This window comes from Dichomitus squalens, assembly GCF_000275845.1.
Source record: "Dichomitus squalens LYAD-421 SS1 unplaced genomic scaffold DICSQscaffold_3, whole genome shotgun sequence".
Lineage (NCBI taxonomy): Eukaryota > Fungi > Basidiomycota > Agaricomycetes > Polyporales > Polyporaceae > Dichomitus > Dichomitus squalens.
Window position 1 is genome coordinate 1,254,604 of NW_006766885.1, and position 12,730 is coordinate 1,267,333.

General features: G+C 58.4%; 5 protein-coding genes across 5 annotated transcripts in view; 3 read left to right on the forward strand and 2 right to left on the reverse strand.

Annotated features, from left to right (window-relative positions):
• Positions 1-1,121, forward strand: part of DICSQDRAFT_144035 (Clavaminate synthase-like protein) — a gene marked incomplete at both ends in the record, with an annotated part of 1,461 nt that extends 340 nt beyond the window's left edge. Inside the window, 4 exons of the mRNA XM_007361954.1 lie at positions 139-505; positions 564-724; positions 785-1,007; positions 1,065-1,121. Of these exons, the coding sequence (XP_007362016.1) occupies positions 139-505; positions 564-724; positions 785-1,007; positions 1,065-1,121 (808 nt within the window). The remainder of the gene's footprint in view (positions 1-138; positions 506-563; positions 725-784; positions 1,008-1,064) is intronic.
• Positions 1,122-1,681: 560 nt separating this feature from the next.
• DICSQDRAFT_50469 (uncharacterized protein) lies at positions 1,682-2,032 on the reverse strand (the record flags this gene model as incomplete). Its single annotated transcript, XM_007361955.1, has 2 exons — positions 1,682-1,791; positions 1,891-2,032. Coding segments are annotated over 2 exons (252 nt in total), but the record flags the coding sequence as incomplete, so codon positions are not given.
• A 735-nt stretch (positions 2,033-2,767) lies between these two features.
• DICSQDRAFT_132985 (S-adenosyl-L-methionine-dependent methyltransferase) lies at positions 2,768-5,138 on the forward strand. Its single transcript, XM_007361956.1, has 10 exons — positions 2,768-3,017; positions 3,076-3,101; positions 3,170-3,336; positions 3,397-3,460; positions 3,663-3,893; positions 3,983-4,098; positions 4,189-4,267; positions 4,342-4,441; positions 4,538-4,699; positions 4,785-5,138. Exons 1-10 carry the CDS (start codon positions 2,935-2,937, stop codon positions 4,789-4,791), a joined length of 1,035 nt encoding a protein of 344 aa, XP_007362018.1. The 5' UTR covers positions 2,768-2,934; the 3' UTR covers positions 4,792-5,138.
• A 594-nt stretch (positions 5,139-5,732) lies between these two features.
• DICSQDRAFT_99172 (uncharacterized protein) lies at positions 5,733-8,850 on the forward strand (the record flags this gene model as incomplete). The annotated part of the gene is made up of 7 exons (XM_007361957.1): positions 5,733-6,001; positions 6,103-6,416; positions 6,624-6,687; positions 7,142-7,226; positions 7,287-7,981; positions 8,044-8,432; positions 8,661-8,850. The coding sequence occupies exons 1-7, from the start codon at positions 5,900-5,902 to the stop codon at positions 8,848-8,850; spliced, it is 1,839 nt and encodes a 612-aa protein (XP_007362019.1). The 5' UTR covers positions 5,733-5,899.
• A 523-nt stretch (positions 8,851-9,373) lies between these two features.
• On the reverse strand, positions 9,374-10,935 carry DICSQDRAFT_166418 (Di-copper centre-containing protein; the record flags this gene model as incomplete). Its single annotated transcript, XM_007361958.1, has 8 exons — positions 9,374-9,472; positions 9,540-9,680; positions 9,750-9,775; positions 9,840-9,910; positions 9,985-10,342; positions 10,407-10,524; positions 10,577-10,711; positions 10,780-10,935. The coding sequence occupies 8 exons, from the start codon at positions 10,933-10,935 to the stop codon at positions 9,374-9,376; spliced, it is 1,104 nt and encodes a 367-aa protein (XP_007362020.1).
• Between the last annotated feature and the right edge of the window lie 1,795 nt (positions 10,936-12,730).

The window sequence follows — 12,730 nt, forward strand, 5'->3', positions numbered from 1 at the left end:
GTTCGACATGGGCGCCGAGACGATGGACCTGCCGTTCCAGGAGAAGATGGAGTTCGAACAAGGCGACGACGGCTTCTCTTTCGGGTCAGTGCCACGAGACCATACTACGTATACCAGCTACTGACTGGCGGGGGACAGATACAAGGCGTCCGGCGCAACGGTGACGGACGAGAATGGGTCACCGGACTCTGTCGAGTTCATCAACATCGCTAAAAACGACGCTTTCGCCTGGCCTGCCGTCGCCCGACGGACATATCCCTCCACCGTGAACGCCCGCATGGACTCCGCCGTCGTGCCGTTTGTCAAGAAATCGGTCAGGGTGCTCGATACGCTCCTGGAGGTATTCGACGAACTGCTGGGACTGCCCGAGGGCACGCTAGCGTCGAAGCACAAGTTGAATGAGTTGAGCGGAAGCGAGGCTCGGGTGATCAAGAGCCCGCCGCGGCCTGGAGGAACGGACGAGGCGAAGGCGGCGCTGATGGCCCACACTGACTTTGGCTCTCTCGTGAGTGTGGTGCCAAAGTGGCGACGGATGACAGCTAACATTGAGTGACCGCCGACAGTCATTCCTGCACAACAGACTCGGTGGTCTGCAGGTGATGGTGCCGGGGACAGACAAGTGGCAGTACGTGAAACCGATAGCGGGGCATGCGATCTGCAACATCGGAGACGCGTTGACGATCTTCAGTGGGGGTCTGCTCAAGTCGAACCTCCATCGTGTCGTGTGAGTCTCTTCGATGGCCCCACTTCGCCACCCTATAACCCGCTGACGATGTCGCAACAGGCCGCCTCCAGGGGAACAGGCCCGCCACACGCGGTGGTCGGTGGTCTACTTCACGCGTCCAGGCAACTCCGTGCAGCTCCGTGCTCTTGGTGAACAGAGCGCCGTGATTGGGCGTGCGGTTGAGAATGTCCCAGGGCACCTGCGGGCGATCTTCGAGACTGGACAGACGTCGTTGGAGTGGTTCACACGTCGGATGAAAAATACGCGGACGAACAACCAGAAGGTTCGTTGGCCGATGACTTATTACCGAGGCTGACCTGACCAGGTAATTTGCGAACAGGGGGCAGATGTGTGGCGGATTGGCCGAGGGACGGAGCACCAGCCCCTTGTGGTGTAGAATTCTGCATGGCGGTCCACCCTTGTAGGCGTCAGTGCGCTATGTCAGCTTGACCTATCGATTCGTCCTGTCGAACGGGCTTAGGGAGAAGTGAAGATTGCAGTATCATAAGGTGTGTTGATGACGGGAACCAGCAGAGGTCCCGCTGTGTCACAGGATAGTTGCCTTGCAATCACGCTGTGAGATCCTTGGGGCCACGGCAGTTTCTGTTACATCAGCGCCATCGGCAACGCAACGAAGAGTTGCCCACTTAATTGCGATACTGTACCTAACCAATGACGGTGAGGGGATCAATATGAAGTTTACGAGCATTAGGAGTGCAGCCAACGTGAGTGCTGTATGTAGGTCCTTACGTTTTCGTAGTCTTCTGGTGAGGAAGACGAGGCGACGCTACATTCCGCTTGATGGCAGGGTCACGTATGATACATTTAAGGGATGATGACAAGGATTGATGCTACTCCGAGATGGTACACTGCATGAAAAAAAACAATAAGGAAAGTCCGTGTCGCAAATATTGCAGGAGTCACGTGAATATCATGTATGAAGCTGCGGCGAGTACCTCAACACATGCCGTCATCAAGAATGACGCCGCATCGCCTGCAGTACACCTTCCGGTCAAGCAGGCAGAGGCCGACTCCAAGTGGGAACCATAAGATAGCAGCGAGAATACCTGAAGTTTATAGCTATCATCAGCCTCCTCTGTCATATAAGGAATGCGGTGACACCCCTACGGGGGCCAGTACCCGAGGGCTGAAGGAGAAACGCTTACCGAGGAAGCCGAACTTGGAGGTGGTGACGTGCCCGCCCTGCTGTAAGCAGATCATCTGCGGATGGTCGGGGGGGAGCAGGGAGACAATACGCTCGCCCGTCAGCGGGTTTACGTAGTTGTACACGACCGTCGCGGGCTGCGCGGCTGATTGTGGAGGTGGGGCACCCGCTACGGGGTAGCCAGCGCCGGGATTGGGAAGGCTGGGAACCTTGACATCCTTCGCGTGTGCTTGACCTCCTGACAGAAACGGTCCTGAAACTAGGAGGAAGGGAGGCGGGAGATGAGACGTAATAGATAGAAATGGAAGGGTTAGAGACTCACTATCGCGACCGCCGTTCACTGCTACATCATATGAGGGCGGCTGCTGAGTATGCTCGTCGTAGTTCGACTGCAGAACGGGCCATCTCCAGTCAGCTTAAGGCCATCCGAGAAGTGTAAAATACGTACCATGGAAGGATATGAGGGCGTTGGGTCAACAATCATCGCGAGGCCAGACAAAGGGCAGTTTATGTAGTGCGCAGTGGAGTGGAGGGGCGGCCCCAAGAGCAGCCTGGATTATGTTTTGTAATCCGCCTGCGGCTGCGGCCGAAGGTGGAGAACGCCGGAAGGACGTGGAGGGTTCCCCACGAAGGCAGATGCGCTGCGGCTCTTGCCACGACTGCGCTCCTCCGGGGCAGTGTTGGGAACGTGGCTGTGTCCGAGGCTAGGCGTCACAAGCCAGAGGGAGGCGGGATGTGACCCTCTGTGACCCGACTCCCGACAAAACAATCTAAGATCTAGATCTTATCAATGGGCGATCGAACCGTCGATTTTTGTCGCTCTTTCTCGCCCACGCGCTTATTTCGTATCGGCTCTCTGTTTTGCCTCGATCTTTCGTTTTTCTCCTCCGCCACACCTCAGCTTCATTGGGCTCGTCGGTTCTCCAGTGCTTGTTCTAGTTCTCGGTCCCCTCTATACTCTACAATACCTGTGTCTATAGGATATCGAAGAAAAGTGTAGCATACCCTCCCAGCTCCCAAACCCTCTACACAAAACCCAACAATCATGTCCAGCGCGGGACCCTCTTCCAACCCCGAGCCTATGCAGCAGGATCCCGCCAATCCTGATGGCATGACCTCCCGAGACTAGTACGTCTGTGTCTCGTGAGGCGTTCTGTTCATCATGTTCACGTCGCGTTTGCCTAAGCTATGCGGACTCGTACGCTCACTTCGGTGAGCACTCCTTCTCAGTTTGTCACCACCAGTGTCTGACACGTTATCCGGCATTCGCAAAATTCCAGGTATCCACGAAGAGATGTTGAAGGACACTGTCCGTACGGGCTCGTACCGCAACGCCATCATCCAGAACCCCCATTTGTTCAAGGACAAGACCGTCCTCGACGTCGGTTGCGGCACCGGCATCTTGAGCATGTTCGCGGCCAAGGCTGGCGCGAAGCACGTCGTTGGTGTACGTGCTTCCTTCACTGCCTCGCTGCGCAGCTGATCCTCATGATGGCCTTATCAATAGGTTGATATGTCCAACATCATTGACCAAGCCGTCAAAATCATCGAGGCAAATGGCTTTAAAGACAGTGCGTGTCATCTCTGTGGCATTTCCCCCCAATTATCACGCAATGCGGCTGCGAGCTTGTAGTCTCGCGTGCCAGCCCAATGTGTCCGCCTCGCGCGTTCTCTTCATCTCGGATTTGCTCTTTTCGTGTCCGCGCGTGCTACGAATCCATCGCCGCGTGACTACACTTCGGACACGTGGGATCTGACGTCATTTCCATCCAGAAATCACCCTCGTGAAGGGCAAGCTCGAGGAAGTCCAGCTCCCCTTCGACCAATTTGACATAATCATCTCGGAATGGATGGGCTACTTCCTCCTGTACGAGTCCATGCTCGACACCGTCCTTCTCGCGCGCGACAAGTACCTCAAGCCCGGAGGACTCATCTTCCCTGACGTCGCCACGCTCTATATTGCCGCGATCGAGGATTCGGAGTACAAAGAGGAGAAGATCAACTGTGCGTTCCTTCTCCCCCCATCGCGGACTGCGTATGCTTGTTCTACGACACGTCGCTGATCTTTTATTTTGTGGCCGCACGGCGCGCAGTCTGGGACAATGTTTACGGGTTCGACTACTCGTGCATCAAGGAGATCGCGCTGCGCGAGCCCCTGGTGGACACAGTAGAGCTCAAAGCGGTCGTCACTGATCCCTGTCTGATCAAGGTGCGTCTATCTTCAGTGGTGCGGCGCCGCTTCCACGTCAGCTAAAGCATGGATTCTCTATTCCTCCGCTTGCGGCGCCGGGCGATGCAGCACATAGACCTGAGGACGGTCAAGAAGGAGGAGCTGACCTTCACTCAACCTTTCTCATTAACCGCCACCCGGAACGACTGTATGTGTCGCCGGTCCTTACCTCCGCGTCGATCATGCCTTGGACGTACTGACGTTCGGCTACGCGGGGTCTAGACGTCCACGCCTTCCTGGCGTGGTTCGACATCCTGTTCGACTGCACGCACACGAAGGTCAAGTTCTCGACCGGGCCGCACGCGAAGTACACGCACTGGAAGTGAGTGCTTCCCTACCTAACGTCCCGACGCATTTCGTCGCCTCCGAGGATGAAGGGGCTGACATAACGCGATGCGATCGCCATTTGCGCCCGCAGACAGACGGTGTTCTACACGCCGAACACGCTGACCGTGTCCGCGGGGGAGAAGATTACGGGGCGGCTGTCGTGCGCGCCGAACGCGCGGAACAACCGCGACCTGGACATCACGATCGCGTACCAGGTCGAGGACGGGGAGGAGACCGAGGTCCACTACAAGATGTGCGTCGTTCTTTCTTTTCGGTCCTATTCTGGTTGCGCGGATCGTGTTGCATGCGCGTGCGGACGTACGCTGACCGTCTGTCAGGTCGTGATTCACCCACGGACACCTTCCTCGCTGCCCGCGCCCTCGTCTCTCGTCACAATCGCACTCGCTCCCGATCCCCTCTCGATCACGCGATCATACTGGCGACGCGCTGTCAATGGTGCTTACGCGCGATTTAATGTGATCGGTCGGGGTTTTGACCCTGCAGGTATTGAGCGCGGGACGCGGGGGCGTGGTGCGGGGTATAGTGCAGACGCGGGGGCTGTCCTGATCGAGAAGCGGAGAAGACGTCTTGTATTCTTGCATGTATGTATGAGAGAGAGAGAGAGAGCGCGCGCGGCTCTGGGCTCGCGCGAGTGCGACGTGGCAATGTGGCGACTGGGGTGATGGGCAACGACAGGCAGAAGCATCGCTCTGGAAAGAAGCAGCCCCTGCCTCGAATGGGGGAGCGTCGAAGGCTCGTACGACACGAACGTCTCGATGCGTGGCCGGGTCGGCGGCCGGGAGCGCTGATGCGCGGTATGCGATATGCGGCGCGAAGACGTGATCGCTGCAGCCGGCGGGTCGGTTTGGGGTGACCGTTTGGGACGGCAGCGGCGTTCGATCTTTCGATCTGTGATGACAGAAGGCGATTAGGTTGGGAAATGGGCGCAGGCCGGGAGCGTGTGTGTGGGAGCGCGCGAAGGGCGAGCGGAGTGGGCCCGCGCACTCAGCGAGCGCAGAGCGGGGGGGCGTGGCTGGCTGCTGGAATACTTATGTAGCGGGCGAGCCCCATCCGGCGCGGACGACTCCCTGGACGTCCGAGTCGCAGCCGGCGGCAGAGAGGCCATCGCAGGGGCTGGGAAGACGCCGGCTGCGCGCGGTCGGACTGCCGGAACATGAATCACAGCAGTGGCTCGAGCAAACAAGCCCAGGCGCCCTGCTCTCATATACCTCCCCCTTCTTCCCGCTTCCGTCCGTCTCTCCTTCGCTCTTCCCATCACCCGCACACCCTCCTCCACCGCGCGCTCTCGCTTGCTTTACCCCACCACTCACATCGCTCACCCCACCGCTTCGTATCGCTACACGACCCACCTCAACGCCGACTTCCGCTGCGGACGAACGAACTGGATCACACAACATACGCGCGACGCACTAGCACACGAACTTTGCAAGACATGGACACGCCACTGACGCTCGACCGACTGCCCGCGGAGATCCTCCTGGAAGTCGCGAGCTATCTCAGCTCAGGCTCCGACGTCCTGCAGCTCAGCCTAGTCGTACGTCCCCGGTCGTGCGACCGCGTCCCCTGCGCCTCCGCGCGTCGGCCCCACCCCTCACCAGCTGACCGGAGCCCCGCTCTTGCTCTTGCCCTCTGCAGTCCTCAGCCACCTACGCGAAAGTCGTCCCCGCGCTCTACGCCGACGTCGAGCTGCGCGGCGCCGAGCAGTGCGAGCGCACGCTCGCCATGCTCGTGCGCTGCCCCGCCGTCGCCCGACACATCCGGCGGCTCGCCGTCTTCCCGGAGGACGACCCTGCGCGTCTGCGCGGCCGCATGCGGGCCTGGGACAGCGCGGGGGTCGTCTCGCGCGCGGTGATGAAGGTCGCGCGCCACCTGGACGCGCTCGCGCGCTTTGAGTGGGACGGGGAGGACATGTTGCCTGACGACCGCATGTGGTCTGAGCTTCGCGGGAGGTGAGTGCCGTCAGCTGCAGTGTCTGTCGCGTTCGTGTCGCTTTGGGTGCCTGGACCTGCCCGAGTGAGATGAGATCGCGCGATGTAAACCTCCGTGTTGCGAGGGTACGCCCCTGTGGCTCGTGGGCGGTAGCGAGGCGCGAGCGTATTATTCGCAGTCCGCGCACTCGTTAGTGCAGAAGCTAACGTTAGTTTTCTCTTCCGCAGATGTCCGCGGCTTCGGCATGTTGGGACCACATTCGGGTGCTTCCTGCCTCGTCCAACGAGCTCGGTAAGTCGTCTATGACATCATCCAGCAAATGGGCGCCACCAAATACTAGGGGTGTTCAGAGCGCGCGATTCTAGAGCAATCTCGCGAGCTATCCTGAATCTCTGAATCGTGTTGAAACTTTGGCACTCTGACCACCCCACATCGGAGGAAATTACTGCGGACGATCGTGGTCATGATTCTAGGGAGGACTCTGGGGGAGGTAGAATCGCGGACAGCACAATCGCATTTATGGAGGGCAGAAGCCCCTCCCGAGGATCCTGTGATTCTGTAGGATTGTGCCAAATTCGCGATTATGAGGACAAATGGCCTTTAAGTTCGGCCTTCAGAATCGTCCCAGAATTGCCCGTAACCGCGCATTCTAATTACCCCTAATTAACTATACTATGATGTTGAATCGCAGTGTTTCGACCCCGTCTCGTTGTCATGTCCATTCACCGCTAACATATTACTACAGCTGCTGCAATTTTCCGATTTGAGCGGATTTTCGCTCACGCTCAAAGACGGCTTCTATGCGCACTCACTACATTTGCCGTCCAGAGGTCAGTCCGATGCCGACAAGTATCAACTCCACGTTCTCGGCCTCGCTGATCCAGAATCAGAGAGCGAGCCCGTCTTCAGACGTCTCTGGGACATGCTCACTCTCCGCTGTCCGGACCTTGAGTCTCTCAGAATCATAGGGAATACGTCTGAACCTTCCGATGCCGCCCGGCTGTACACCGCAACTTGGCCGAAGCTCCGACATCTGGCATTCGGCGCAGCCGTTTGTAATACGACCACGCCAGGGCATGCGAATCGGGACTTTGTAGATTTTCTCGAGCGCCACCCGGCACTCGAGAGTCTACACCTGCTTGGCCGTCCTAGCTCTAACCAGGTGGACCTATCCGCGCTATCTCCCGATGCATTGCCCAACCTCAAAGAATTCAGCGGTACCTTCAATCTGCTGCGCATGCTCGTCGACCGGTCCCACCAATCAGACCCAGCTGCCCCACCAAATTTCGCACAGGCTCCGGCAGCAATACCCAATCCCAACCAGGACCAGTCGGCCGTTGCTCACAATCCGCTCTCCAAGACGCTGCAGCGGCTATGCTTCCCGCACGCGATGCACCTCCGCGACTTGACGCCGCTCGTCATCTCCCGCGTTCTGCAAGGCCTGCACGCCCTCACGTCGATGAAGGTGACGTTCGCCATTCAGGGCGGGTACGACAGCAACGGGATATTCCGCACCATCGTTGCGTCGTGCCCACACCTCCTCGACCTAGACATCACGTGCACCAACCGGCCGTCGTTCTTCCTGGTGAGCATATGCGTGTGATCAGTGTGTGTGCGTGCGGCGTGTTCAAGTTGTTCCGCGTTCAGGATGCGTTCGCAAACTCGCTCCGCGGGCTCCCCCGCCTCCGCACCCTGTCGCTCTCCCTCGTCCGCATGGCCGGCGAAGAACCCATGCACGTAGGCGCCTCCCGCATCGCGCTCGCGAACCCGCGCCTCAAGTCCTTCTCCATCGCCTTCATCCCCGCGCACGGCGCTCCTAGCAACAACATCAACAACGCCCCCGCCGCCCTCTCCAGCGTGTACGCAGACCAGCCCCCCGCGCCGCTCGAGCAGGGCACGTTCGAGCTCACGTCGGACGTGCACGGCATCCCCGTCTGCCTCGCGGTCCACCAGCGCTGCGCCGCGCTCTGGCCATGGCAGCGGCACGCAGGGGCGGGCACGAACTTCGGCGCGGGAGTCGGCGCGGGCGTCGCGGAGTGGCTCGCAGCGGTCGGGGGCGCGCTCGGCGCAGAGGCGCCGCTGCTGCTGCTCGAGAACGCGCTCGGGGCCGCGGCCGCCGCGGGCAGGTTTAACGCGGGCCTGTGGGGGCTCGGCGCGGTGTGCGTGCCGGACGTCGCGGGCGGGCTCGCCGCGCTGGGGGCGCGGATGGGGCTGCTGGGGGCGATCGCGGGGCGGGGGATGGGCATGGGCGTGGGTGTGGGCAGGCCGCGCATGTGCGTGAGGAGGTGGGTGTGCGACCTGCGGCCGAGCGGGCACCCGGACGTGGCGCAGAAGGGCGTAGGGGAGCTGTTGGTGGAGCGGAGCCCCGCGGGGGAGGAGGCGCGGCTGATGGTGTTCTGCCTGTGCTTGCTGTTGCTTACCGTCTGGGCGCTGACGAACAAGGCGGCGCGGTAGACGGCAGGCTCTGAGTGCGTGCCTGAGTGGGGATGATAGGGGGTTCGTGGTGTGTCATCGTTTGCTTCGATGTGGTGTCAATGCGGGAGTGGCGAGATAATGTACGGGTCTACTGCGCGCCGCTGCATGCTGGCGTTGCCGTGTGAGATTGGATGTTGTGTCGGCGTTGTCGCGTGAGGTCGGATGTTGTGTCTATGTTACACTAAGTATAGCATGTATCAGGTTGTTCAGATTACACTTGGTGCCCGTGCTGTCAACCTTAAACTTAGCCATTATGCTTCGCGGTAGCCTAGTTAGGTCTAGTCTTCAGCTGTCCTGTGAACGTATCCCGTTGCTGTGCACTTGTGTTATAATAGTAGTAGTACATGAGCTCGCTCTAACGAATTTAATACAGCCTTCGACAGGTTAGCGTTTCTGATGCGCTGGAGCATCATATGAGGCATTCAACTATACAGGACCTTGATGGAAAAAAGATGGAAGAGACTACATTCCTTGCTGTCTCGGCTCAACGCCGGACTTAGCTCTACTCATAGACATAGCAGAGATATCCCCCCGTCGTGTTCATGACGTCGGCGATCGTAACTTCGGGGAACAGGCCGTCTGCCTGGATCTTTGTAGTGAGCTGCAATGGACGACCGAACTCAGTACCCTCTGCGGGAGCGAAACCAGAAGCAGACATGGAGTCATACCGAGATCCAGGGCGGCATGCCGTTCGGATACTCGTTCGCTGCGGCGAGGGACGTCTGATTCTGGATCGAGCCGCCGTGGAACGCCCAGAAGCTCTTCTCGGGGTTGGCGTGCTGCCACTCGTACCACACCTTGTCGACCATCTGCGTGCGTGCCGCGATGCGAAGACGTCAGCTAGGGTTGTGTCATCCCGGAACCCTAACTGTGCTCACCGCGTGGTGCAGCTGGAACAGCGGCTCTGGGTTACATATGCGGCGAGGTCAACGGCAGCCCTTACGTATGGAGGAACGGAGGCGGCGTACCGTTCACAGAGAAGGTGGGCGCCGGCAGGCAGTTCGGGTACGCGTCCGAGGGACAATAGCCGGCCATGTCACTAGCATTCGCAAAGCGGTCATGTCAGGGACGGGTCGCGGGGCCACGAAGATGGCGGATCATATCTGCGCTCACGCTCCGACGATTTGGTGCCCGTTTGCGTGCGGGCCGACCTGGGCCTCCATGCGCATCTGGAAGCCGGGGAAGTCGCCCGGGGTGTGGTCCACCAGCTCTTGGATCCGCTGCGGGACGAACGACGCGTTTCCCTCCCAGTTGACGTCCGTCATCGTCGGGTCTTGCTCGGGGGTGAGCTGGAGCCAGGGCTGGAGGGTGTAGTTGCGCCGGAGCCTGTGCGGCACGGGGTACGCGTGCTCGATGGTGGCGAACCCGCCATCCTGGACCTGGAAGTCCTTGGCGGGGTCGCCCCATGTACCGAAACCGCTGATAGGGTCCGGGTCCGTGAAGAGCGGACTGGTCTTCACATCCTTGTAGTCTGTGGGTGCAGAGGTACGGGAAGTGAGGAATGGCCGACATGAGCTCCTAGAGGAAAGTCTCACCAAGTCTCCAGTCCCAGTACGGAACGGTTCCTTTAAACCCACATCTGGATTTCATGACCGATTCGACCACTGCAACATACCAGCGGTGCCATGGGAGGAAGTAACCCGTGAAGTGGATCTACAAAAGTGATGTCAGAGCGAGAGTAGAGAAGAGCAAATCTAATGCCTACCCGGGTGTTCAGATCCATGTGAATGTAGGTGAGGTCGTCCCAGTAGCTGCTAGACTCATTGACAGGTGGGATGTCTGAGATGTTCCTGGGGACAATCGGTGCGAGCTTGGGGTCGTGAGGGAACTTGGACACACACTGATGTTGGAGATCGAAGGGGGCATCAGCATAACGAAGGCAGTAGTAGAGAGTGGTGAAAATCCGACATTGACGGCGGCGATCCAAGCAGCCTTCTCACTGGTGGACAATGTACGCCATTCCTTCCTGACTTCTGGTTTTGTGCATTCGGCCCAGGCTACAGCCTCAAGGGTGAAGAAGCTGAGAGCAGCAAGAAGGGAAGAAGCAAAACGCATCCAACGCATGTCGATATGTGGGAAAGGGGAGATGGTCGGTGAGCTTTGGGACAATGAGGGCTGAATGGACGCACGAGCAACTTTTGCAAGGCATCTCAGGGCTTTTATCTAAGCCAGATGTTGTATTTGGGTTGGCTCCGGCGGGCTATTGCCTGTGGGCATAGCGAGTTCATCTCAGAGGGCAGTGTAGCCTGTTACGATCCGTTGCTGTCGCATAGGTCCGAGTCATGAAATTCAGGAAGTCCCTGAGCTCAAAGCTTGAAATAGAGATTAATGGAAGCTGCAAGTATGCGATTCGTGGCTTACATCGATGGCGCTCAGAAATCTCCGTAAGCACATTGATATCGCCTCTGTACAGTGAACTTTGTGGGACAGATGAACTATGAACGACGTGGACGAGTCTGGCTGCCAGTCAGATGTGGGTGAATGCAGGGCCGTGGTCGACTGCGATCGTGTCATTGGGCGCTTATTCCCGCCGGAGGAGTCTGATACCGCACCCCAGTCCCTAAAAGGGAAACCTGAACCTTCTTCATTATAGCCCCTGCGCGCTCAATGTCGTACGATCCATACGTATACTACATCGATTTTACGACATCAATATACCGATGCAAGGTGCGCAGCCGTCAGTAGTTACATACTGTGAACTCAATGGCGTACCAAGCATCTCAACATCCTGGAGATGAGGCATATGCACACCGGTGTAATGTAGAAGTATATAATTATGCTTTAAGCTCACCTGTTGTCGTTCGATTTGACCTTGAGGGCCTTACCCGTACAATCCGCGGCAGATGATACTAACTCGCGTCCTCCTAACTCCACCTTGGTTGGCTTATAGCGGGAGCGAACCCTTAGGGGCGACAGTCTGGTTTCACCGTCTTCCTTCGGATAATTCAGCCTCACGATTGCGATGACCTGTCAGAGACATCGAACGCAAGAACGAAGAAGCGGAAGGGGTTGAAGGTACCCCCCTTCAATCCCCGGCCGTGGCGAGCTCCAGTACTGCATCCGCTACATTCAAGTTGCCGACCTCACGGTTGCGTCTCAAACATCTCACTTTCCCCGCCTACATTTTAAGCACAGAGGAAGACAGTCCGGCGTAGTAACGAACCCCTCCGTGTGGAAGGTTCATCGTGAGAGAGCTCCTCACGTCCAGTGCGAGAGGTCAGCTGCGTCGCGGGCATCGACGTCGCATGGAGTGAGAAGGCCCAGAGGGGTTCCGTTCCTGTGGTACGGTCGCCTCTTTCGCGATGTGGCGGTTCGCTGTCTACATAGAAGGCCAGCGCAGTATCATTCATACTCGCCTCGACAGGATCCGGTGATTTTGACTGCCAGGGTTATGATTATTTACTCCCTCCGAAATACTGGCGGGACGCGCCTACTCGCTTGTCGCGCCGTCGTATGGTTCACCGACCCAATAGACGTGGCCCTTCCCTGCCAGCCGTTCCGTCCTGTCGGACAATGCGCCTCTCTGCGAGGTCACGGTGGCCCGGTCTCAAGCTAAGTTCACTGCATCCACCAACTTGGGCGCTACACTCAAAGGTAACGAGCAAGGGTAGAGTGACAGTAATCCTCGAGGACATGCCACCATGACCAGCTATCTGACTAAATGGCGATGACAGGATAGCCTCGTCCATGGAACGAGAATGCAACTGGTGCCGACATCAAATTGTTCCAAGACTGCACGGAGAACGTAAGAGGAGCGTTATTGCGCGACTCGGACGTACCGACGATTGGTTGGCTCGGACACGCCATTGAGCACGACGGCGCGAATGGGAGCTCCCGTCCTTCGGTGAATTCAAGCTTT